General features: G+C 41.0%; 1 protein-coding gene across 3 annotated transcripts; it reads right to left on the reverse strand.

The window, feature by feature from the left end:
• Positions 1–1167: 1167 nt before the first annotated feature.
• HDDC2 (HD domain containing 2) lies at positions 1168–26493 on the reverse strand. 3 transcript variants are annotated; one of them, XM_063605448.1, is made up of 7 exons: positions 25912–26064; positions 25534–25642; positions 24826–24947; positions 22998–23100; positions 17121–17189; positions 2379–2517; positions 1168–1337 (listed from the first exon to the last, which is right to left on the reverse strand). In XM_063605448.1, the coding sequence occupies exons 3-7, from the start codon at positions 24882–24884 to the stop codon at positions 1198–1200; spliced, it is 510 nt and encodes a 169-aa protein (XP_063461518.1). In that variant the 5' UTR covers positions 24885–24947; positions 25534–25642; positions 25912–26064; the 3' UTR covers positions 1168–1197. The 3 variants fall into 3 exon arrangements, with proteins under 3 accessions (XP_063461518.1, XP_034818696.1, XP_034818695.1); XM_034962805.3 differs by lacking the exons at positions 25534–25642; positions 25912–26064 and adding an exon at positions 26163–26493 and having other exon boundaries at positions 1168–1522; XM_034962804.3 differs by lacking the exons at positions 25534–25642; positions 25912–26064 and adding an exon at positions 26163–26449.

The raw sequence follows: 26493 nt of genomic DNA on the forward strand, positions 1-26493 counted from the left end.
TCTTTAAAAGATGTATTTCCTCAGGAAGGAAGGTTTAGGACTAACTGAAAACTCCCATTTCGTAGGTAGATGATGAACTGAGATAATGGTTAAGTGACTAGTTATAAAGTTTAACCCAGTAGAAGTTTCCAAAGTCTCTCTGTGAATTGTTTTGTTAGCTATTTATGAAAATTATGGTAGACAAAACATTGAAAATAAAACTGCAGGGCCACAGAACACCTTCTGCTTATAAATACTTGAACTTTATCTGGGGTTATTTTGTGTGCATGTTTTCATGCCAAGGGAAAAACTCCACAATCCTAATAGATGGAGTTGTTTTCCTACTAACCATATATCCAGTAATGGACTTTACCCTCTTTCTTCTTTTTGATACAGAGCAATTACACATACATATGTGTGTTGCTTCTGAAAAGATCATGCACCTTGCTTCCTGCAGATTGGGTATCCATGGATACCGCAAAGAGTTTCCAAAGAAACGCTGCCTAGAATTTTCACCATGCCAGCCTCAAAGGCCTTCAAATGGAAAGTGACATTTGAATTAAAGGGACAAGCATCACTGCTCCACACCAAAACACTGGGCAGGTTTGCAGAAATTGTATTCTTTTTTGCACTATTCAATGTAAAGGCAGACAGGGTGGATTATTTATCCTATAAAAGGGAAAAGAGAGGAAGAAATCGGGTTGATATATTCCCTACCTGAGGCTCAATGACCCCAGTTCCTATTTATATTTCTCACCTGATGATACATGCTTTTACAATAAAGGTCTCAAGATTTATAAGTCAGACGGGAAAAATATACAAAGGAATACAAGTTGCATTTTTATATGCCCCGGTTTATATCTCTAAATGACAAAAAGTATTGGGAAGAGGGGCAGAGCCTATTAGTAGGTTTACAAGCCTATGATTAGAAGTCTGAAGCAGTCTGCAGTGAAATTCAAAATCTGGCTCAAGAGAGTAAATCTGAATAAGGCAGCAATTTCATCTGGGGAGAGAATACATTACTAGTACATTTTCTTTTCTGGATTCTTATCACTAAATCAGCTGAAGAATCTGTTCTTAAAAGCAATCATAAAGAAATTTTCTATTATTCAATGAATCTAGCCTTCGGGGATATCGGTAATTAAGTCAGAATAAGATGATTTTAAATCTCCAATAAATATTCCAATATTTTAGGTGTTTAATATTTATTTATTTAGTTCATAAACAGGCACTGCCACCTCCAGTCTTCATCCATGGCACTTTCATGACCGCTTCCTGTTCTGTGGCTTCTTTTAGTGCCCAAGTTGTATCACATTTCTTGCTGAAGTCCAGACAATTGAAAACAAACAGACTCACATCTAGGGAAATCAACAGACCAACAATGGCAAAACAAAGAAATGGAAAAATAATGTTTGTTACAGGAGTGCAGCAATTTAGAGAGTGTCTCAGGAGTGTGGCTCACTGGCAGCTGCAGCTATGTTAGCGTTTCTTTCTGCCTCAAGTTCAGAAACAAGCTGGACTATCTCAGGGTGATTGAATTTTCCTGCAAAGCAAAAGAACATGGAAAAATACATTCCCATATTGACAAGAGAGTATATTCATTTCCCCAGCTTGATCCCAGGGTTCACTGGGGGCTCTAGTCTACGATCTGACCCACACATCATTCCAAAGCAGAAAGAGATTCCAGGTCCTGGGAAGGGGCCAAAGGGGACCACTTGGCATTTACGCTCTGTCACCCCAGGTGCAGCTGAGAATAAGGATGAGACTCAGGCAAGGAATCATCAATTAGGCAGAGGTAGGGGAAACTTCACCAGGCTCCTGAGTGCCTCTACCAGGAACTATGGGAAAACTCAGGTGTGAGAGCCCAGAAAGCTGAAGACAATCTCTGCCCATTCCAAACCTGCAATTAAGTAAGGAGAATGAAGCACCTATATATGAAAAGACAAGGAGGAAGATCAGAGGGGCTAGGCTGGCTCATGATGTAAACAAGGATGCAGGTGTCTCTCTTGTAAACACCTCTACACTTCAATTGGCTGATCTGTGCTGTCATCCCTGCTCCTCAGACCTCCCCAGATTTCTGCTTTGGTAGCAACCAAGCTCTAAGCTATTGTATGTCCATGACGGCTAGCATGGGGGACTGTTCAACCCAACATCTCTTCTCTCACCGTCTTTTCTTGCCTGTCTGTTGTTGCTTACTGTTCATTCCACATTAAACTCTATTCCATTTATTTCCTATCCTCAGCCTCTTACCCGAATGTTTCCTTCCCTTTCTTTTTAGATGCTCCACATGAAAGGGTCAGACGAAGGTACCAACAGTGGGTTTCCCTAATATTAACATTAGTCACTACACCGAGTAAGCCAAACTAAAATGGACTCTTGTTGAAAATGGTGTTGAGTACCTGCTGTGGAATCATAGAAGTCTTGCAGTCTCCCAGGTTTGTGTTCAAGGTCTTCATATTCAGATGCTTGAAGAATCATCTCACATTGGTCTAGCTGCTTCACATATTTGGCTTCTGCACTAGATTGGGTCTCGTACTCCTAAGTAAAGGGACAATTAAAGCAGCATGATTAGCACTGCATAATAGGGTATCCTGGGAAAATTCTGACTCTGGTATCCGAAATCAGAGTGACAGCTACAAGTACATTCTGTATTGGCCCCATTTCTCTACTGTTTAGAAACCCATCAGAGACACTTCTCCTGTAATTTCACAGCCTAACACCAGGACTCTATACAAGAAAGATGTGCTCTCCATTCTAAGTATTCTACCAGAAGCCATGGAAATCTCGTATGTTCATCTTAGGTACTTTCGAGATCTTTTCTTCCTGTTTAATACCGTGTCTTCATTTTAAGACCATTGTTCTTTAATCTACCTAAGTAGTTTAGATATTTTTAACATCAAGCTGATATTTCGTCTTATGCCTCTCAAACTGGTATTTCTCTCTCCATTTCATGTCAGGTTTCCTTGTCATTTGTAAGTGAATTTCTAGCTTTATCATTTACTTTTGGTTACCACTTTACCTGGAAATCTCTGTGCTTACTTTCCACATAGGGTAGATTTAATTAAGTCCCTCTGGGTTAAGACTATTGAGGATAGAGCCAAGATCTGAGGATTTTACATGCACCGGTGTGTGCATGTGTTGCAGGTGGGAGGTGGTGAATGTGGTGGGGGGAGCAGTTTTTTTACCTCTCCCTTCCCACTGGTCCCTCCCTCTGCAGTGCAGACTTAGAACAAGAAGCTCCAGGAGGTCTGCTTCTTATAGAATGATGCATGCCACCCAACCACAAGTCCCAATTAATGCTATATAGATTCATTCTCCTATTAAGAACAAAGTGCTCCCAACTGGTTTCCCTGCCAAGTTCTTGTTTGTAATTCTACCCCAGATGTGTTCAGATAATAAACCTGTCATGGTTTCTTGGCAGGGTGATGTGATATGAATCAATTAAAGGTTTCTTAGTTTTTATTACATGCTTATTCTTACAAAGGCAGCTACTTGGATTTGATAAAGCTGAGAACTGTATGGGGGAATCATTTACATATGGAACCAAATACACTTTGCTTTATCTCAAAGGCACTTGAAAATAATTTCATTTTATTTGTTTATTCACATTCACAGTTATATATTTATGTTTAATAAATTCAAGTTCATGATTTCACAAAAGGAAATGGAATACTCCAAGCATAGCAGTCTAGAAATTTTTTTTTCTGTTGAAAGTGAGAAAAATATTTAAAGACCATTAGGAAATACAATACATCTTATTACAAGTTCTCATGAACTTACAGATTTCTTTTAAAAGAAATATAAATTATTGAAATTTTCCCTCAAAAAATAATGATATAGGCATTCTTCAATAAAAAGGCAAAGCACACAAAATAATACTACAGACAGAACTCTAGGGGTGAGAAGAATGCATGGCATTTGGAGAAATTATTGCCAGTAGCTCCTAATGTCAGGAAGAGTTAGGTTCAGATTTGCATTTCAGAAAGGTCACTCTAACTACAGGTGGATAATATCTGGATTGGAAGCAGAGAAATCAGATTCTAAGACTTTGTAGCACTAGCAGAGACGTTATAGGAATCTGGTCTAAGACAGTAGCAGTGAAAATGGAAAGAAGTGGTAGGATTTAAGAAATATTAAGGATAAAGAAGTGAACTAAAATATAAAAGTAAATGAGAAGGAAAACTGAAAATGCCTAGTTTCTGGTTTGAGTAACTAGGTTCATGATAAAATAGTGAGCAAAAGAGAAGAAACAGACAAAACCTGACACAGCAAAGAAACAGCAAAACCCAAACAAAAACTGGGAGACATGACATTCCCATCAAGTCCAAATATGTGCAAGTAGAGACAAACCACCTCCAGCCATAAGCCCTGCATGCCATCAGCATGGGAGTAAGAGAGGATTAATGTCTGATGGACCTGAGAATAGGAGAATCTCAAAAGGTCCAACAGGTATTCTCTAGAAATCTCACATTTTAAGAACAGTAGTTGACACTGGGAGGGATCTTGCCCACTCCAATAGTGGATGAGCACAAGGAGCTTACATCAAAGACAGCCCAGCCCTAGTGAATTTTCCAATCTGACCTGCTGGGGCTCCTTTCCAGGAGAGGGCCCACATGAGGAGAAACTGCTGGGAAGAAAATCAAAATTGAGTGGGATACAGATAACACAGATGAAGAAAAGACCCAGATAAAAATGGGGAAGGGGAACGAAACCAGGAGGACATCTCTAAAAGCAAGCCACCATATTTTTTTAATGCTACATTTAAAAAAACACAACAACAACAACAAAAGCAGAAGCAGCTCTGTGAAGTTAAAAATGCAACTTGTTCTCACCATAAAATATAGTATGTGAGGTAATGCACATGTTAATTAGCTTGCTTAGCCATTCCACAACATTTATATATTTCAAAATATCATGTTGTGAGCCATAAACAATTTTTGTCAATTTAAAAATAAATAAATTAAAAATAACAAAGAAAAAGAGCAATTTGAACCAAATTTCCTTTCCAAGTTCAGTAAAACTAATTGCCAATCAAAATAAGCAACAGAAAAGCACAAAGGTCAGATCCTATACAGCTATCCCATAAGATAAAAAGAATAAGAGCAAAATAACATCTCACAGGCAATTTGTGTCAAAAAGACATATCAAAAAGATAATTACATTTTAAAAAGAGAACTCGAATCTATATTTCAAAAAGAGATAAAAGACATTAAGAAAATGATACAAGATGAGATTCCCGGGCAAGATGGCCAAATAGGAACAGCTCTGGTCTGCAGCTCCCAGCAAGACCAAGGCAGAAGGTGGGTGATTTCTGCATTTCCAACTGGGGTACCTGGTTCATCTCATTGGGACTGGTTAGACAGTGGGTATAGCCCATGGAGGGCAAGCCAAAGCAGGATGAGGTGTCGCCTCACCCAGGAAGCGCAAGGGGTTGGGGAACTCCCTCCCCTAGCCAATGGAACTCATGAGAGACTGTGCTGTGAGGAAGGGTGCATTCCGGCCCAAATACTGTGCTTTTCCCACAGTCTTTGCAACCCACAGACCAGGGGATTCCCTTGAGTGCTTACACCACAAGGGCCCTAGGTTTCAAGCACAAAACTGGGCAGCCGTTTGGGCAGACACCGAGCTAGCTACAGTTTTTTTTTTCATACCCCAGTGGAACCTGGAATACCAGCAAGACACACTGTTCACTCCCCTAGAAAGGGGGCTGAAGCCAGGGAGCCAAGTGGTCTTGATCAGTGGATCCCACCTCCACAGAGCCCAGCAAGCTAAGATCCACTGGCTTGAAATTCTCGCTGCCAGCACAGCAGTGTGAAGTCAACCTGGGACACTCGAGCTTGGTAGCGGGAGGGGCGTCCGCCATTTCTGAGGCTTGAGTGTAAACAAAGCTGCTGGAAGTTCCAACTGGGCAGAGCCTACTGCATCGCTGCAAAGCCACCGTAGCAAGACTAGCTCCCAAATTCCTCCTCTCTGGGCAGAGCATCTCTGAAAGAAAGGCCGTAGCCCTAATCAGGGGCTTATAGATAAAACTCCCATCTCCTTGAGACAGAGCACCTGAGGGAAGGGGCAGCTGTGGGTGCAGCTTCAGTAGACTTAAATGTTCCTGCCTGCTGGCTCTGAAGACAGCAGCAGATCTCCTAGCACAGTGCTCAAGCTCTGCTAAGGGACAGACTCTCTCCCTGACCTCCATGCTTCCTGACTGGGAGACACCTCCCAGCAGGGGTTGACAGACATCTCATACAGGAGAGCTCTGGCTAGCATCTAGGGGGTGCCCCTCTGGGACGAAGCTTCTAGAGGAAGGAACAGGCAGCAATCTTTGCTGTTCTGCAGCCTCTGCTGGTGATACTCAGGCAAACAGGGTCTGGAGTGGACCCCCAGCAAACGCCAGCAGACCTGCAGAAGAGGGGCCTGTTAGAAGGAAAACTAAGAAACAGAAAGCAATAGCATCAACATCAACAGAAAGGACAACCACACAAAAACTCCATCCAAAGGTCACCAACAGCAAAGACCAAAGGTAGATAAATCCACAAAGATGAGGAAAAAACACCGCAAAAAGGCTGAAAATTCAAAAAAACAGAATGCCCCTTCTCCTACAAAGGATCACAATTCCTTACCAGCAAGGGAACAAAACTGGAGGGAGAATGAGTTTGACAAATTGACAGAAGTAGGATTCAGAAGGTGGGTAACAACAAACTCCTCTGAGCTAAAGGAGCATGTTCTAACCCAATGCAAGGAAGCTAAGAACCTTGATAAAAGGTTAGAGGAATTGCTAACTAGAATAAACAGTTTAGAAAAGAGCAAAAATGACCTGATGGAGTGGAAAAACAGCATGAGAACTTCGTGAAGCATACACAAGTATCAGTAGCCAAATCAATCAAGGGGAAGAAAGCATACCAGAGACTGAAGATCAATTTAATGAAATAAAGTGTGAAGACAAGATTAGAGAAAAAAGAATGAAAAAGAACGAAAAAAGCCTCCAAGAAATATGGGACTATGTGAAAAGACCAAATGTTTGACTGGCGTTCCAAAAAGTGATGGGGAGAATGGAACCAAGTTGGTAAACACACTTCAGGATATTATCCAACCTAGCAAGATAGGCCAACATTCAAATTCAGGAAATACAAAGAACACCACAAAAATACTCCTCAAGAAGAGCAACCCCAAGACACATAATCAGCAGATTCACCAAGGTAGAAATAGAGGAAAAAATGTTAAGGGCAACCAGAGAGAAAGGTCGGGTTACCCACAAAGGGAAGCCCATCAGACTAACAGCGGATCTCTCTGCAGAAATCCTACAAGCCAGAAGAGAGTGGGAGCCAATACTCAACATTCTTTAAAAAAGGGCCGGGCATGGTGGCTCATGCCTGTAATCCAAACACTTTGGGAGGCCCAGGCAGGCAGATCATCTGAGGTCAGGAGTTCGAGACCAGCCTGGCCAACATGGTGAAACCCTGTCTCTACTAAAAATACAAAAATTAGGCAGGCATGGTGGCGGGCGCCTATAATCTCAGCTACTTGGGAGGTTGAGAAAGGAGAATTGCTGGAATCCGGGAGGCGGAGGTTGCAGTGAGCCGAGAGTGTGCCATTGCACTCCAGCCCAGGCCAATAACAGCCAGACTCCATCTCAAAAAAAAAAAAAACAGAAAAAAGAAAAGATTTTCAACTCAGAATTTCACAACCAGCCAAACTAAGCTTCATAGGTGAAGGAGAAATAAAATCTTTTACATAGAAGCAAATGCTGAGGGATTCTGTTACCACCAGGCCTGCCTTACAAGAGCTCCTGAAGGAAGAACTAAATATGGAAAAGAAAAACCAGTACCAGCCACTGTGAAAACAAACCAAAATGCAAAGACCATCGACACTATAAAGAAACTGCATCAACTAATGGGCAAAATGACCAGCTAGCATCATAATGACAGGATCAAATTCACACGTAACAATACTAACCTTAAATGTAAATGGGCTAAATGCCCCGATTAAAAGGCACAGACTGGCAAATTGGATAAAGAGTCAAGACCCATTAGTGTGCTGTATTCAGGAGACCCATCTTATGTGCAAAGACACACACAGGCTCAAAATAAATGGATGGAGGAAGATTTACCAAGCAAATGGGAAGCAAAAAAAAGCAGGGTTGCAATCCTAGTCCCTGATAAAACAGACTTTAAACCAACAAATATAAAAAAAAGACAAAGAAGGGCATTACATAATGGTAAAGGGATGAATGCAACAAGAAGAGCTAACTGTCCTAAATATAGGCTTCATCTTTGGGATGCAAGGCTGGTTTAACATATGCAAATCAATAAACATAATCCATCACATAAACAGAACCAATGACAAAAATCACATGATTATCTCAACAGATACAGAAAAGGCCTTCAATAAAATTCAACACCTCTTCATGCTAAAGACTCTCAATAAACTAGGTACTGATGGAACATATCTCAAAATAATAAGAGCTATTTATGATAAACCCACAGCCAATATCATACTGAATGGGCAAAAGCTGGAATCATTCCCTTTGAAAACCGGCACAAGACAAGGATGCCCTCTCTCACCACTCCTATTCAACATGTTATTGGAAGTTCTGCCCAGGGCAATCAGGCAAGAGAAAGAAATAAAAGAGTATTCAAATAGGAACAGAGGAAGTCAAATTACCTCTGTTTGCAGATGTCATGATTGTATATTTAGAAAACCCCATTGTCTCAGCCCCAAAACTCCTTAAGGTGATAAGCAACTTCAGCAAAGTCTCAGGATACAAAATCAATGTGCAAAAATCACAAGCATTCCTATACACCAATAACAGACAAACAGAAAGCCAAATCATGAGCAAACTCTCATTCACAATTGCTAGAAAGAGAATAAAATACCTAGGAATACAACTTACAAGGAATGTGAAGGACCTTTTCAAGGAGAACTACAAACCACTGCTCAAGGAAATAAGAGGACACAAACAAATGGAAAAACATTCCATGCTCATAGATAGGAAGAATCAATATCGTGAAAATGGCCATACTGCCCAAAGTAATTTATATATTCAATGCTATTCCTATTAAGCTACCATTGACTTTCTCCACAGAATTAGAAAAAAACTACTTTAAATTTCATATGGAACCAAAAAAGAGCCCACATAGCCAACACAATCCTAAGCAAAAACAACAAAACTGGAGGCATCACACTACCTGACTTCAAACTATACTACAATTCTATAGTAACCAAAACAGCACGGTACTGGTACCAAAACAGATATATAGACCAATGGAAGAGAACAGAGGCCTCAGAAATAACAACACACACACTTACAACCATCTGATCTTTGACAAACCTGACAAAAACAAGAAATGGGGAAAGGATTCCCTATTTAATAATTGGGAAAACTGGCTAGTCATATGCAGAAAACTGAAACTGGACCCTTTGCTTACACCTTATACAAAAATTAACTCAAGATGGATTAAAGATTTAAACGTAAGACCTAAAACAATAAAAACCCTAGAAGAAAACCTAGGCAATACCATTCAGGACATAAGCATAGGAAAAGACTTCATGACTAAACACCAAAAGCAATTGCAACAAAAGCCAAAATTGACAAATGGGATCTAATTAAACTAAAGAGCTTCTGCCCAGCAAAAGAAACTATCATCAGAGTGAACAGGCAACCTACAGAATGGGAGAAAATTTCTGCAATCTATCCATCTGACAGAGGGCTAATATCCAGAATCTACCAGGAACTTTACCAAATTTACAAGAAAAAAACAAATAACCCCATCAAAAAGTGGGCAAAGGATATGAACAGACACTTTTCAAAAGAAGACATTTATGTGACCAACAAACATATGAAAAAAAGCTCATTATCACTGGTCATTAGAGAAATGCAAATGAAAACCACAATGAGATACCATCTCACGCCAGTTAGAATGGCAGTCATTAAAAAGTCAGGAAACAACAGATGCTGGAGAGGATGTGGAGAAACAGGAATGCTTCTACACTGTTGGTGGGAGTGCAAATTAGTTCAACCACTGTGGAAGACAATGTGAAGATTCCTCAAGGATCTAGAACTAGAAATACCATTTGACCCAGCAATCCCATTACCGGGTATACACCCAAAGGATTATAAATCATTCTGCTATAAAGACACATGCACACGTATGTTTAATGGGGCACTATTCACTATAGCAAAGACTTGGAACCAACCCAAATGCCCATCAATGTTAGACTGGAAAAAGAAAATGTGGTACATATACACCATGGAATACTATGAACGCATAAAAAAGAATGAGTTCATGTCCTTTGCAGGGACATGGATGAAGCTGGAAACCATCATTCTCAGCAAACTAACACAGGAACAGAAAACCAACCACCATATGTTCTCACTCATAAGTGGGAGTGGAACAATGAGAACATACGGGCACAGGGAGGGGAACATCACACACTGGGGCCTGTTGGGGGGGGGGGGGCAAGGGGAGGGATAGCATTAGGAGAAATACCTAATGTAGATGACGGGTTGATGGGTGCAGCAAACCACCATGCCACATGTATACCTAGGTAACAAACCTGCACGTTCTGCACATGTATCCCAGAACTTAAAGTATAAAAAGAAAAGAAAATGATATAAGACATAGAAGAACAACATAAAAACAGTGAAATGTAAGATAAAAGGTTGTTTTAGAAACTAAGCAATAAGGAATGCAAGGGTACACAAGGAACACAAGGGTAATTAAATATGATAAATAATGCCTTAAGAGAAATAGAAATGGAAAGTTTAAAAGTTGAGCAGAAATGAAGATGATATAAAGAGTTTGAGATAAGGTGACAAATAGTGAAGACAGGCAAAGAAGAACCAACATACAGATACAGAAGAGTCCCAGAAAAAAGAATAGCAAAGCAAAAGGAAAACTATACCTCAAGAAAACCTTAAAATTAAAAAAAAAAAAAAAATCAGAGTATATATTGAAAATTCATGCCAAATACCTAAGGATATTAACCCAGAATGAGCAACATGAAGATACATTCTAATAAAATTACCAGACTTAAAAGAAAAAAAATCCTTTGGACACCTATGTAAAAAGAGTATCTGGCATTTAAGGAAAATAAAATTATGATCAGACTTCAACAGCTTCTCCACATTGTCAGAAGTTCAGTCAACTGGAGATACAGTTGGCTTAACAAGTACCCTTTTAAAAATGTCTCCCCCATCTGTCCCTCAAAGTACAGTTGGGGCTTGATATAGAGCAGTATAAGGATCCCGGGACCTTAAATCTTAAATCTGTTCCATTTTGATATAAATAATCTGATTTAAGATATTCAAGAAAAGAAACTGGGAACAAGGATTTAACATGCAATGAAACTGACTTTCAAGTATAAAGAACACAGAGAAACTATTAATAACATGCAAGAAGAAGGAATACTGTTCTGTGAGGCATTCATGAGGAATCTACTAGGCAACAAGTCTCAGAAAAACAAAACTGTTGAGAAATTGACATAAGGATTGGTGATAAACATAACTATATGGTTACTTGTAGAAGTAAAACTAAATGCAGTTAAAAGGAAAAGGTCATAGTGTGAAATGGTGAAATGTTTTAACAATGTAGATATAGTCCAACTATTCAAAAAAATACAATAACTCGGATAGTACAGGCAAAACCATTTTTAAAATTGTTTTCAGTAATCAGAATTAATGATGGTGGTATATACAACTGTCATTCTGAGACTGCTTCATGTGTAAAGAGGGATAAAGCAAATGAGTATTTATAAAACTTTCTAATGCTAGCATCCTCTCTGTACTATGTAGCCAGGATTCCTGTTGTGGAAAAAAGGATACGCACCATAACAGAGAAGTGGTTAAGTAAAACCTCTGTAGTACTGAATTTGAATTGAAAACATCAATATGAACTCACAAGGTATTATATGTGCAATGACCATCCATAATGCTCATTATATGGTCTTGGAATACCATTTTCTATTTTAAAATAAACAAACAAAAAACAAAACAGGAGGTCAGGGTGGAACATGCTCAAGATGAAGCTGGAATGCCCTGCCATTTCTGCTATCGAAGAAGCATATTTACCCCCTTTTCCTATGTGAACTGTAATCAGAGTAGATGAGAGTGAAGCACAAAATTATTTCAGCTAATAAATAAAAACAAAAATAAAATATTAGAATATTACCATTCTGAAGCCCCAAAGTATTAAGGGATGTAAGCGTGAAGAAAAACTAGTCATTATGTGGTGCATGACAAAAGAACCCAAGATGCCCCCATAGTTTTGCCAAAAGGTTCCAACCTGAGTGTGATCTAGCCTGTGGAACCAGCTGCCAATCTGTATAAAATAAGAGAACAGAGGAACGTGACCGGCACCACAAGTGTGCAACTGGGAAACTATGGGAAACTCTATAGGTCAAATGGTCTGGATTCAACAGGTAAATTATAAGAAAAAGAAAGAAATGGAGGAGGAGACTGTAGATTAAAGGAGATTTAAAAGACATTAAGCTTTAAAAAAAGTGAGCATGATTAAACTAAAATATCTAGAAATGAATAGTTAAGTGATTAAACCTTAAAGACATTCTAGTGATGTCTGTGAAAATCAGGGTAGTGGTAACTTTTGTTGGGGGAGGGTGTTTGGATTGGGGCAAAGAGAAGGGCTTCTGGGGTGAATGAAAAAGTTCTAAATCTTTACCTGAGTTGTAGTTAGAAGAAAGTTATCTTTCTAATAACTCATTATGCTACTCTTGGACTTTTGCATGGTTTTGAGTATTTTATTTCTCAATAAAAGGCTTTAAAAATAATAAAAATGGCAGAAGAGAACTGGCACAGGCGTGAGGCTGTTGAGTCGAGGTTCCTGTGGACGATTAGGTGTAATTGTTCAGGAGGCTGCTGGATTTACAAGTCTGGAGCTTCGGAGGAAGGTTTTTCAGGAGAATGTATGGAGCAATCAGCACATGATCGCTGAAGCACAGGAGGGGTGTGGAGAGAAAAGAAGGCCGAGGACATGGCACCGAGAGGAAGACACAGGTTCTGAAGATGTAGGTTGAAGGAGGGGAACGTTTGAAAAAATAAACAGCCAGAAAGGCTCAGAGAAAACCAGGAGAGGGCGATGTCACAACCGGAGGGATGAGGTTTTCAGCAGGAGAGTGGCAACACCTCATGCCGCCACAGTGTCAGGCAGCACACAGGCAGAGCGGGGTTGCCGGATCCAGCCACACCCACACGGAGGCCGGCTGTGACCTTAGCAAGAGCAGTCCCTGGTGGGCCTGTCAGTCACAGCATGGTGGCTGTGAGGAAGCAGAGTTGGGGAGTGCAGCCAGCTCCTCACCTGTTTAGTGCTGAAGAGAAGTAGGGAAATGTGGCATTCAGGGAAAATTATTCTGAAATAGGGTTGGTGAACATATTTGCAAGGCTTCTAAAAAGCTGGAAAACTTCCTATCTGACAGTGTCTATGTTCTCAAAGAAGGAAGAGGCAAGAATACTTGCTATAAAATCAGGGGAGAAGTGACAAGATACATGCTTGAAGAGAGGGCTGAACAGCTGATGTGGGGCAGAGACAGGGGAGGGGGAGAGAGGGGCAGGGAGGTGACCCGAGGCCCACTGATGGGGTGCTGGCAGCCCTGAGGCTCTGCAGAGCCTGGTGGCCAGGGTGGCTGTGACCCCAGTCCCCACGGCACAGAGTCTCTGAATCAGTGTTTCGCAGCCTTCTGGTAGGACAGGAGAGGACTCAGACTGGGGTTTCAAAGAGCAACAGAGGGACAAGGAGTCCAAGCAGGATGGAGATTCAAATTCTAGGTCCTGAAAATGGAGGACTAAATAGGCAGAGGAAAAGAAAACAGGAAGATTAAACATTTCCTTCTTCCTGGGGAAAAGGTTGGCCCTGAGTGAAGTGCTGATCTCTTGGAAGTTTATCTTTTGCATCTTCCCCTCTCCGACCTCCTAGTGACTCTCCCTCCAGGGTCCTGGGGTCCTTATGCTGCTCTACATCAAGCCCCACCTGTACTTTGATGAATGAATTGGGGGGAGACATTTTTAAAAGGGTACTTGTTAACCTAACTGTATCTCCAATTGACTGAACTTCTGACAATGTGGAGAGAAAACTTGGGGTTAGAAACAATCCAAGGACGGTGGGGTGTACTAGGCATTTCACATGCAGGAGAGGCTCCCCTCATGCCTTGGGGCTCAAAAGGACATTTCTTTAAGGCAAAATGCAGGTGGTGGAGAAGACATCTTTCTGTGATACTTTCAGAAAAATAAAATAAAAATGTTTTTTCTTGGCTGGGTGAAATGTGATTTCACCTTCTATGATAGAAGATAAATTATAATCAAGGATGTTTAATGGCTGCAAATAGATGTGATCCTCTGGGCTAAGAAATATTTTAAAGTGATAAATAGTTGTAATTAGCATTTCTAAAACCAATCAACTGTCATTTTCTATGTAACTAATGCTATTATAAGCTCAGTGAGTACAGAATGACCCTACTTTCTTAAACCAAAAACCACGATACATGGACTGGAGACAGAGAAAAATAGAGCTTACTATGTGCCAGGCAGTATCCTCAGTGCTTTATGTATATTAATTACTTTAATTCCTACAACCCTATAATTATTGCCATTTTACAGATGAGGAAATTGAGGCACAGAGAGATTAAGTAAATTGCTCAAGATCTCACAGCTAGTAAACAGGGGAGCCACTATTTGAACCTTGGAAGTCTGAAACTTATGTACCAACATTAGACATGAAGTATAAAATGCATAAATTATTACAGAAACTTGTACTGTGTTGAATACTATGTTGAAAAATTTATGTCCACCTACAACCTGTAAATGTGACCTGTGAATGTGACCCTATTTGGAAATAGGGTCTTGACAGAAGTGATCAAGTTAAGACGTGGTCTTACTTGATGAGAGCGGACCCTTATTCAATAGAGGGAAATTTGGACATGGGTTCTGACATAGGGCCAATACCATGTGACTACAGGGAAGAGACTGGAGTGATGTGTCTGCGAACCAAGGACTGCAATAACCAACAGCTAGAAAGAGGCAAGGAAGAATCCTCCTTTTGCTTTTGGAGAGAAATCTTTATCAGGCTTCATTAATTCAACCAATGACATTTATAAGATAGTAAACTTGTTACCTCTTTAGGGGTTATCAAGTGTTTTAATTCTCTGTTTTATATTTGTTCAAATTCAAAGCCGTTCTAAATAGCTTTTGTAGCATTTATCTTTGGAAGATACTACTGCAAGTAAATTTTGCAGTAGTTTTTCGCCAGTTACTGATGGCTAAGAAAATAATTTCATAGATAACTGCCACCATGTCTACAATAATTAGGCACAAAGGTACAAACTATTGTAGAAGTTTTTCAAATTATTAATACAAGAGTGTTTCCCGCTTAGGCGACAATACATGAGGTGCTATTGTTTTTTCTTTTATGAATGACATGCAACCTAACTCCACTCCATTATTTCCCAACATATAAGGAGTGTTCTGAAAGTTCATTTGAAAGTATATACTTTGAGACGAGGCACACTTTTCTAAAGAAACCCTGCTATAACTAGTAGTAACAGGTACTGTCTGAGCCAGGCTCCAAGCTAGATACTACACATACTTTGCCAGGTTTAATTTTCATGATTATTCAACGAGATAGGTATTGAAGGCCTACAATCTCTCATCTTAAACCCTGGGGCCAGAGCTTTTGGCTTTCAGCATTTTCTTATTTTAGAAAAATAATATGGTACATATGGTGTACACTAAGTCATGCCTCTAGTGAGGTCTGGGACAGCACTCAGTTGCCGGATGAAGATTTCTGCATCAAAGCATACCCAGTTCTACACCAAGAGAGATGGATGAGGACTCTAAATAGCCTGATGTTGTTTCAGGTAAGATTTGCTGCCTAATGAGTTCAGGTCAGGTCAAATTTCCTAAAAACTGGTCCTCTGAGGTTTCTGAATTTCATAACTGGGGATAAGGGTGTGGGAACCTGTATGATTCTCATTTTCTAGAGGAGAAAATGTGGTTAAATAGAGTCAAGTAACTCACACATGGGTGTGTAAATAGGAGTTGGATCCAAACTCAGGTCTCTCTGGCTGCAAGGCTCTGGTCTCTGCACCACACCTGAATGCCTTAAAATGGCTATTTCATCCCACCATTAACCCAAACCACAGAAAATGACAGTGCCGTACAGAATCTGAGCGTTACATGGCATTTCTAGAAGGAGTTGTGCAGGGTTTCAACCCTGGGCACTTCCCCTCTCACTCCTAAGACAAGGGACAACCTGACCCAGCACATGAGGGAGTAAGACATGAAACTCTGCCAGCTTTGGCAGAGGCAAAGCAGGAAGGGGCCTGAGTAAGGAAGTAGAAAGGGAAGGTGGAAGATCAAGCTTTAAGACAGGAGGATGAATATGGACTTTGAAGAAGATGTGAAAAGTGAGAGTGGGAGGAAAAGGCTATCTATGAATAAGGTGAGGCTTAGGGCTCAAGCAAGGAAGGGCCATTGTGGACTGGCTGGAAGAGAGAAACTGTAATTGGAAAGGGGAATTTTTTTTTCCCTTCACAAATGAAAGACAACAGTAGAAGAGGGAAGCAATGGGAAACAACAGCTGAACCTGCCCTTTCCTTCCAGCCTAACCTCCCTTCACTATCAGCAGCACTGGGAAGGGAGCAGCACTGGGAAGGGAGTGAGCACTGGTAGAGCCCTGTTCCATGCCAGGCATCTCTGTGGCACTTCACCTTGACCTCATCCAACCCTAACAACCCTCCAGGGTCTTACAGATGAGCAACAGACTCAGTGAGGGAAACGTGCCGAGGTCACAGAACCTCAAAGTGGAGAGGTGGGATTCAATCCCAGTTCTGAACTATCCCCAAGTCCATGTTCTTTTCAAGGACCAAAAATGGGTGGGTGTGGGCAAAGCAGCAAGAACTCAAGGGCTGTGAGTCAAGTGCCAGGAGTTGGGGTGGCGAGGGAAATGGGGAACTTGGAGAGATACAAAATTTCTATCCATCAGGAGAAATTTCTGCAGCAGCTGGGAAGTGAGAAACAGACACAAACCAGACAGTAATAAGTTAGGGACCGCTTGTTAAGATCATCTAAGTCAAGTACAACATCAGGGAGCCATATAAATTCAGATACAAATTAAAAACAGTAACGTACCATATATACTTACTTCCCAAAGTTCATAGAGCTCCTTTCTGAGGTCCTCTGGTAGGAGCTGGGTTATCTGCTTCATAGCTTCCTGAAATATCAAACCATTATCTTTAATTATATTGACATTTATCAAAGTTAACAACCACTCTGCAAAAGACAAATAGGTTCGGATTCTTACAAACAACTCTCACAGGGGCAGCAGAGTAAATTGGCCTATACTGGACAATATTTATAGCTTGTGAGGAAGGCAGGCAGTTGTATACCTTAAATAAATAAGTGTAATCATTCATATGGGCTTCGCTTAGCACCTCTTTTGTGGTCTACAACACAACAGACATAGAAAAGGACAATGAGGAGGTCATGAGACAATTACAGAAATATCAGAGGTGTTCAAGGATTTTACATCTGTGGATAAATCACAACATACCCACATACATTTCAATCATAAGCATACGAGAGTTCAAAACAAACCTGAGTGGGGAGAATGGGAAAGGAATACTGAATTACAAAGCTCAAAGAGATTTTTTGTATATTCATTTTCTATTGTTAACATGTTTTTATTGCAAGATGTAAAGTACAATACAAATGAGCGATTATTGCCATTAACATAAAGGAAGTTACATGATAGAATTTTGTAGGCTCACAGACTCACAGGCTGAAAAGGGATATTAAACGGCAATTAGCTAAACCATCCATGTAGTATCTGAACCCTTCAATAGCATCATGGAACAGTTCTATCCTCTTTCCAAGAATGTGTGCATTGGTAGGGAGCCTAGTACCTCAAGAGGCTGCCCGCATGGCTTTAGACAGTACTGGCAGAAATTATTTTCTTATATCAAGCTGAAAATTTTCCCTGTAGTTCTTCTACCACACCTAACCCATCCCTCCTGCTTTCCTCTCTAACCCACAAACACAATGTCAAACAGGTGGACAGTGACCCCGCTGGGCTGGACTATCTGTGGCCACAGTGACTGGTCTAAGAGAAAATCTTATAATTCAAACCAGGCATTCAGGGGCCATCTGCATTTGTCAAGCAGAGGCTAGGAGAGAAGCCATATTCCCCACCACAAGGAGAAGCGTGAGAGTTAGCCAAAACCTAATGAAAAGCAGAGACAAAATAAGAGTAGAGGGTGTCCTGTACTTCTAGGCTTTCTGTACTTTCTGGTCTCAAAGATCCCAGGAGCTACCCTTATCCTCCAGTCTTCTCCTTTATTTATGAGTTACTCCAGTATCCTTCCTTTATTTCTGAATTACTCCAGTACTCTCAAAAGGCTTCAAATTCCTTCACCACCTTCATTCCATACCTTTTAATCAGCCTCAGTTCTTCTAACCACAGAGGTTAGGCTCTTTGAACGGAATATGGCTATAAAAACCATTTTTGGCAATATAAAGGTCTTACATAAAATAAAATAGTGAGTTGCGGGAAAGCAGTGAAAATAAAATTGGACGTTTGTGTGTATATTTATTTATTACTGGGAGAAAAAAAATGTTACAGAATACAACCACTTCCAGAGCAAACCACATTTGCCAATGTCAACAATCCACTCTTATAAATAACATCACCATCTTGAATGGCTTGTTCAGTTACAGAGTGGTAGCATCACACTACCCTTAGTAGGAAGGAATTTAGCTTATGTTGTACATGCATTCTCCCTTGTTTCTTTTTCACAAATTTCAGCAAGAATACTTGAGAAAATACTTTATATTTTCACAAATTAACTGTGTCTTTATAGATTGCTTTTCTCTACACTATTGCAGAAACAAGTTTGCCAATTACTTCCAGTTGAAAAGAATGAACTAAATCATATGTACATACAGGTATATGAACATCTCAACTGTAGAATGCAAACATGAAAGTCCTGCTCTGACAAGAGACTATTTTATTCTCTTTAAAATGACACACCTAGAACTGAATACAGTGATATATGTATGATCTGACCAAGGTGGAAGAAAATGGAATCATCACCTTCCTCATGCTAGATACTATATTCCTTTAAGTGCAGTGTAAGACTGAATTGGCTTTTTGGTGATCACATCCAATTACTAAGTTATTAATAGGCTTCTTTTTGTTCAAAATCACCATATTCTTTAAAAAAACAAAACAGCAAATACGTTGTTGCTCTCTTCCTGAAACTGAACTATGATTTTCTGAATCTAGGCTGATTGATATTTGTTAATCACAAAATCAGAATTGCATTTTTGAAACCTTGTAGAGAGTTAATATTCTTTGTTTGGCAGCACATGCCAGAATCATGCCTTTTTAATTGAACCCTCTGAAATCAACATGGCTGAGGTCCAGGGTACACAGCTGAGTATGCCAGCCTTTCCCTTCCTGGCAAGCGATGAGCCGTGACACTTCCACTTCTATACTGAGTTTCACCTTGTTGTTCAGTCATAGATTTAGAGTGACAGCTTCCCTAGCCTCTTCCTCTGTTAGCAAAATATGTCAAAAATCTGCCTAAAGTGCCGAGCTGAATGAAGCTTTCAGCAAATATTTTGTGTCAGTTTTGTGACAGGTATCTGGAAAGTATTATTCATCATTCAGACACTGATGAGGCTGAAGAGTGTAGTAGTCAACTGAAGACCAGATCCAGACTGGGTTTCAAACCCGGCTCGCCATTTATTAACACTAGCTGTGGAACCCTGAGCAAGTCATTTGACCTCTTTGTCCTTCAGGTTTCTCATCTACACAGTGGGGTTAAATATTGGTACCTACCTAAAGGGATCAGAGGGATTAAACAGTTAATACACATATAAAGTGCTTATTATTGGCACATAATAAGCACTTTATAAATCTGCCACATAATAAGCACTCTATAAATGTTTGCTGTGTTTTTCATTTTCTCCTTCTTGTCATACTTACTCTATGATAAAGTTCCATTCTCTTTGTAATCTCCAAGTTCTTTAGCAACTTTAACCCTCCCAGACACAGGCATACCACGACTCTGCCCTCTGTTTCAATAAGGTTTCCCCTTTGCAAAGGAATATGACCTGCCACCACTATATTCCAGCTTCAAGTTCCACCTCACTAGATCACAGTGATCCTTATCAGACATCATTTATCAACCTGCATTATCAACCTGCATAATATCAAGTGTATGTTAATATGTTTAGGAATGAGGCCAGACTACAAGTATTGCTTTTGGCTCCTTTCTAAATTTGTTTCTTCTATGCCCTCATTCTCCCTTTCATCTTAATACCTACTTTTCTCCAAAACAATCAGCCTTCCAGGTTTATCAAGTACAGTTGGTCCTCCATATCTGTGGGTTTTGCATTAACGGATTCAACCAACCATAGATTAAAAAAAAATTTTTTTTTAAATGATACAAATAAAAAACAATACAGTGTTATCAACTATTTACATAGCATTTGCATTATATTAGGTATCATAAGTAATACAGAGATGACAAAGTATATGGGAGGGTATGTGCAGGTGATATACAAATACGACACCATTTTATCTTGAGCATCTGCAGATTTGGTTATCTATGGGGGTCCTGGAACCAATACCCCATAGATACTGAGGGACCACTGTATTTTTTCTCCCTCCTACTTTAGTTTAGAGGCTCACTGATGTAGCCAGCAAGGGCAAATGAGGTTTCCTGGTTCTCATTAGGCAAATTCCACTCAGAGCCAAGAAACCCTTATTTAATTATCTTAATGCATGGTTCAGACATCCAAATCTTGTTCATAAACACCATCTGCATAAAGAATTGTTCACCTCCCTGATTTTCTTCTCTCTTCCCAAATCCTGACCAGCAGCAGGAAGAGGCAATAGAACATCAGTGCTCTCCAAGCCTTTGGTTTCTTGTCCAAGAACTTGTGGTTCTTTAAGATGTTTCCCCATTGCCTTCTGCTTATGACATTTATTCCCCTGTGAATCAGCAGGAGCAGCAGTCAGGAGGTTTAATGAGGCTGGAAAGGTTTTTCATCAAAGCCAGGATATAGCATCCTAGAAGGCAGCAGTATCCTCTCTGATTGCTCAGGTCCCCTCTGTGCCTGTCCATGGGGTGTCACCAGCCAGGACTCAGCTCTTGTAGGGACAGTCATAGGTCCTCCTCACTTCCAGTTGTTGGAGATGGTTCACACTGACTGGTTCTTCTCCAGAAGGTTTTGACTTGCTCCTCTGCAGAGTGAATCTCAAATTCACTGTGTGCTTCCAGAGGGAAGTCTGTCTTTTTCCTCTAGGCCCCATTTTTCCTTGCCTTCTCTTCACTTTAAGGTCTTCAATGACTCACTGGTACTTTAGAATATGACTTCTCGTCCACAATGTCCAGATTTACCCTTGAATAAAACTATCCTACAATGAGCTGTGTAATTGGGGAATTTTTTTCCCTTCCTTTCCCTCTGTGTTATACTTCATTACTCACCATCCTCTGGGTTCAGCTGCTAATTCCTTTCTGCAACTAAGAATCTCGAACTAATTGGTTTCTTTTTATATTAATTCTGCCAGTCAACAGAACAGTTCTTTATTCATGGCAGTGCAGATTCATGTAGAGAAACATTTCCTTAGACTCCTCCCCTTTTCCTGTCTTGGTCAGCCTGTATCTTGGACCTAAACTTTGGCAGGAAGAACACATTCCTTATACTATTCCCCTTGTGCCTATACTTTTGGGTAGGTTGGAACTCTTAAACTGGGACTCTCGTTCCTTGTGGCTCTTCTTACCTTTGAAGGGCAAAAATCCTGCTGGCTACTGAGCCCGTTAGTCTACAGGTGTACAGATCAAAATGGAGTTTCTTATGTCTTCCTTTTCTACAAAGACACAGTAACAGTCTGATGTCTCTTTCTTTTCCCCACAAGCTCCAGTCTCCCCAGCTCTGAGAATAGACATTTAAACCCACTTGCCCTGTTAAACCATCTCAATAAACACTCCTACTACTCAGCAATTTAGGACCAATCTCTTAGGCCTCTAATAAAAGTAGCTAGCAATAACTCTTGAATTGAAAACCAACCACTCAGCATTCAAAAAAGGCTTCCTTCATTTTCCAGCTTCTGCTTCAAACATATCTTCCTCGTTTGCCCTGGGCTTTGGGTTTAGAGTCCAAACTGATGTTAATTTAATACATTATTGATGTTATTCATTTCTTTCTAATACAAATACTTGACTTTTCTTTACCTTCAACCCCTAAGTTAAAGGAGTAACTTAAAATTTACTAAATAATAATTACAATAATGATTCGATTTGTGATTTATAGAACTTCTCTCCAAAAAGCTTATTTAGCATGGAGAATTCCTACAAATTCATTTAAATTCCAGCTATTTCCATTATTCTAATGAAAGTTAGGGTGGAGGGAGAGGGGGGTTAAAAAAACTACCTATTGGCTTACTATCAGGGTGACAGGATCTGTACTCCAAACCTCAGCATCACACAATATTCCCATGTAACAAATCTACACATGTACCCTGTAACTAAAATAAAAGGTGAAATTAACAAAAATAAAATAAAATAAAAATTACCTAGCCTCGGGTATTTCTTTATAAAAGCTACAAAAGAACAGACTAACACAACAAGCAAAATCCAATCTGTTGCTTATTCCAGGAAATCCCTGCTTCTGGAAGATAAGGCTGTAAACCCCCTAAAACTGGGTCAACACTAACAGTTTACTCTTCAAAACTCATTACAACCTTCCTTCATATGTTTACCAATCTAAATCTATTATATCCTAAACTGTGCAATCCCAGCTAGTTGCCTAACTTGTCAGATCCATCTTAATATTCTCCAGCCCAGGCCCTGAATCTCTAAAAATATCTTCCCCTGACCTTCCCCTTCCTAAGACACTACTAAGACTATCAAGGCGGTATTCTCCCTAACTGTAACAGGTCTCATAAACTTAGCTTTGCTTCAGCAACAGGTTTTTCTGGTGGTTTTTTGCAGAGTCAATAGTCAACACTGACCTCTTCTCGCCTATGTTTTTCTTCTTTGGGGATGTTATCTGCTGGTGCTATGTCCCCAACGACGCATTCTGCCATATCATGAACCAGGGCTAGGCGTACACATCTGATCAGGCAAGAAATGTCAAATAATTACACAGAATTATATTTACTACAAGTTCCTTCTCTATACTCTTCCAAAGTTATATAATATATATATTTTTTCTCCACCCTCACAGAGTATTTTAATGTAGTATTTTCTAAAGTAGTTATATTCTGCCAGCCTACAACAGTTCTGATCAAAACTGTTAGTTCATATTCAATAAAATACATGTGAGTATAGGGGAAATTGTCAGCATTAATTTTTTTTCTTAAATGGTTTATCTCTGAAATCTCACTTTAAAAGGCTGATAAATAGGCCAGGTGCGGTGGCTCACGCCTGTCATACCAGCACTTTGGGAGGCCGAGGTGGCGGATCACCTGAGGTCAGGAGTTCGAGACCAGCCTAGCAACATGGTGAAACCCCATCTCTACTAAAAATACAAAAATTAGCTGGGTGTGGTGGCACACACCTGTAATCCCAGCTACTCAGGAGGCTCAGGCAGGAGAATCCTTTGAATCTGGGAGGTGGAGGTTGTAGTTGGCTGACACTGCACCACTGCACTCCAGCCTGGGCGACAGAGTGAGACTGTCTCAAAAAAAAAAAACAAGATTACATTTGACAACTTTCATGTTCCTGACACATGTGAATCATTCAATAAGTGGTTATGATTATTAGCGGTTAAGGAATAGTGGTTGTGATAATTCATCATCAAAATAGGAAGTCAAGTAATGAGATAAATGCCCCATAGGGCCAGTATGTTTTAGGCTCTCCACACTACCAAGGCAGTAAAAGGCCCAACAGTGTCCTCTGAGATTTCCCTGACTCTAGTCTCTTTCTGGTCCAGTTCAAATCCCAGACTACTCCAAACTGCATCTCTATTGGACCTCACTTTCACCTTGTACCATTTGCCAAAAACCTCCTCAGTTCCACATCATCTGCTGAGTAACAGAGGACTCCTCAGGCTTCCCAAATGAACTCTTTGCTGCAGTCAAGTTGATTTATTTCTCATTTGCAAAATACGCCTTTACTTTCCTACACTCAGGGCTTTGGTTTATCTGCCCTTCTCTCTGCATGCAGTGACTTCTCCTACCTCTCTGGCTACGTTAACCCTTTTGAGCTCAACTCAGATTGCACCTCCTCCATTAAGATCAACCAAGAACAGGTGATCTCCCCTGCTCTTACAATACTTAACATTTTCGACCATAACTTACATTTCACTTCTTACAGAAGCTATTTTGGGCCTGCGTAATTCACTTGGGATTTATTTACTCTCTTACATGCTAGTAAACTTTTGTTCTGTGCTCAAAAAGCATTTTAACACTTGTCAATTAAATGAAGGGGGAGAAGATACCTCTTTCTCAGCTATGTCTTGCACATACAACTCCAAAAGGAAGCCTCACGAATGGATACTACTATCCATAAAAGGCACTAGGAAAGAGCACACAGTGTACTAATACAATGCTAGAATTTTAGACATAACACATTCACCTTCAAGGCCCCAATATCACACTTAAGTTTCCCCCGATACCCTAGGCAGGCTCTATCACTTGCCAACAGAAACCCCAGATTGCAGTTTACAACAACTGAGGCAACATAACCCACATCCTAAATTTGTATGGTTTGCTTCAAATAATTTGTCTTGACCTATAAACTAACCTACAAGGATTTGACATGGGTCTCAGTGGTAAAAACGGGTGCACACCCATAGACCAGAATCTCTCACGAGCATCAAAGTCCAGCTCAGCTTACCGGTCTTTGTTAAGACGGTCATCTTTGATCACCATAGCCATAACTGCCATCCGGTACATGTGATCTGAAACGCTCTCCGGCCTCTGGACATTTCTGTATACCCAGCCAGTCCGTGGGACTCTCTGATAAATATGAAGAAGAAAAAGAAGTTTTAAAGAACAAATATTAACTATCTGCTATGCTCTTCAAGAGATGTCCAGGATATAACACACAGAAGCCGGGTCGTAATTTCAGAACCTATTACAAAATGTTTTGCTAAACTAGCTAAAATGATAGACATCTGGAATCAAATGAACTAGAGAGCTCAGAGAATGAAAGGGTAGAAGACAGAGAGAGTTAAGTCACAAAGTCCATTCGTCAAATTACTCTGTTACTGATGTATAATTATGGAACATATGCAAGTCCTTTAAACAAAAACAAAACTGCATTTTTCCGAACAAGAGTTGCGGCTTTGTGCCTTCAAATAATCCTACACAAGCAGAAAACACTGTATTGAAGGGTCTGAACGTGAACGAGTGATAGGCTTCCAAATTCTGAGGCACAAGGGATAAGGGCACTTCTAATTGCTTGATGCTACCACCAGCCGTGACTCTTCCTTTTATTCACATCATAACTTCATCTTGTGAAACTGCATTTCTTCCTCAGAATTCTACATCTCTAAGGAATGTTATAAATAGTAGTCAGAGTGGCATGAAACGGATAATTTACTTTGAACTTGGGAGAGAGACAGGGAAGACGCACATGATGAAACTCGTGTGTATTACATTAAATCCCGTTTGGGGGGTGGCCGGGAGAAAAGTCTTGTTTCTGGAAGTAACTGTGAGACAGACATAAAAAGCTCCACTTAAAATCTGAAGAGCCGACAGATTCTGTTCTTCCCACCCGTGCTCAGAAGCAGCCGCGCTTTACACACACACACACACACACACACACACACACACACACACACACACACGTCGTGAGCGCGCGCGCGCGCGCGCACACACACACACACACGAGTTCTGGGATCGTGAGCCCCGGAAAAGCTCAGTGCAGGCAGGGCCAGGCCGGCTGCTCTCCGGGAACCGGCGCGGCTGCAGGGCGGACCTCGCGGCGCCAGGCTCTAGGCTCAGACTCCGGGCCGCCCCAGCTGGCCAGCCTGTCCCGCCGGCTGCTTCCTCCGTCCACCGTCGGCGACGCGCGGCCGCATCCGCAGGACTGGGGCCTTTCCCGAATTCGGCGTGGCTGACGCGGCGCAGGAAGGGGAAAGACCGCGGGCCGAGCGGGGAGGCCGGAAGCTCCGCCGCCCCACAGTCCCGCCCGCTCGGCCGCGGCCTCCCGGCCTGGTGCTCGCTCACCTTGAGCTGCCCTACCAGCCGCAGGAATTGCAGTAGGGACCGAGCCCCGTGGCCCGAGAAGGTCGCAGAGGAGACCGAAGCCATGCGGCCACCGACCCCGGCTGGGCGGAGCAGGCCGCGGCGAAGCTCCTCCCCGTCCTCCTCCTCCTCCCCTTCCCCTTGTCTTTCTTCCCCCTCCTCTTACTCTTCTTTCTCTTTCTCCTCCCCCTCTTCTTCTTCCTTCTGCCCCTCTTCCTGCTCCCCCTCTTCCTCCTCCCCTTCCAACTCCTCCTCCTCCTCTTCTTCCTCCCCCACTTCGGCTTTCTCCTCTTCCTCTTCCTCCTGCCCCTCT

This window comes from Pan paniscus, chromosome 5 (genome assembly GCF_029289425.2).
Source record: "Pan paniscus chromosome 5, NHGRI_mPanPan1-v2.0_pri, whole genome shotgun sequence".
Classification (NCBI taxonomy): Eukaryota; Metazoa; Chordata; class Mammalia; order Primates; family Hominidae; genus Pan; species Pan paniscus.

What these genes read in the sequence shown, in the direction of transcription:
- HDDC2 (XM_034962804.3), bottom strand. Translation starts at nt 26,246, where the DNA reads ATGGCTTCGGTCTCCTCTGCGACCTTCTCGGGCCACGGGGCTCGGTCC. An exon ending in AGCTCTATGAACTTTGGGAA is followed by an intron (nt 2,518 to 17,120) that starts GTAAGTATATAT and finishes CCCTTTACTTAG; the next exon opens with GAGTACGAGACCCAATCTAG. An exon ending in CTTCTATGATTCCACAGCAG is followed by an intron (nt 1,338 to 2,378) that starts GTACTCAACACC and finishes TGATTTCCCTAG; the next exon opens with ATGTGAGTCTGTTTGTTTTC.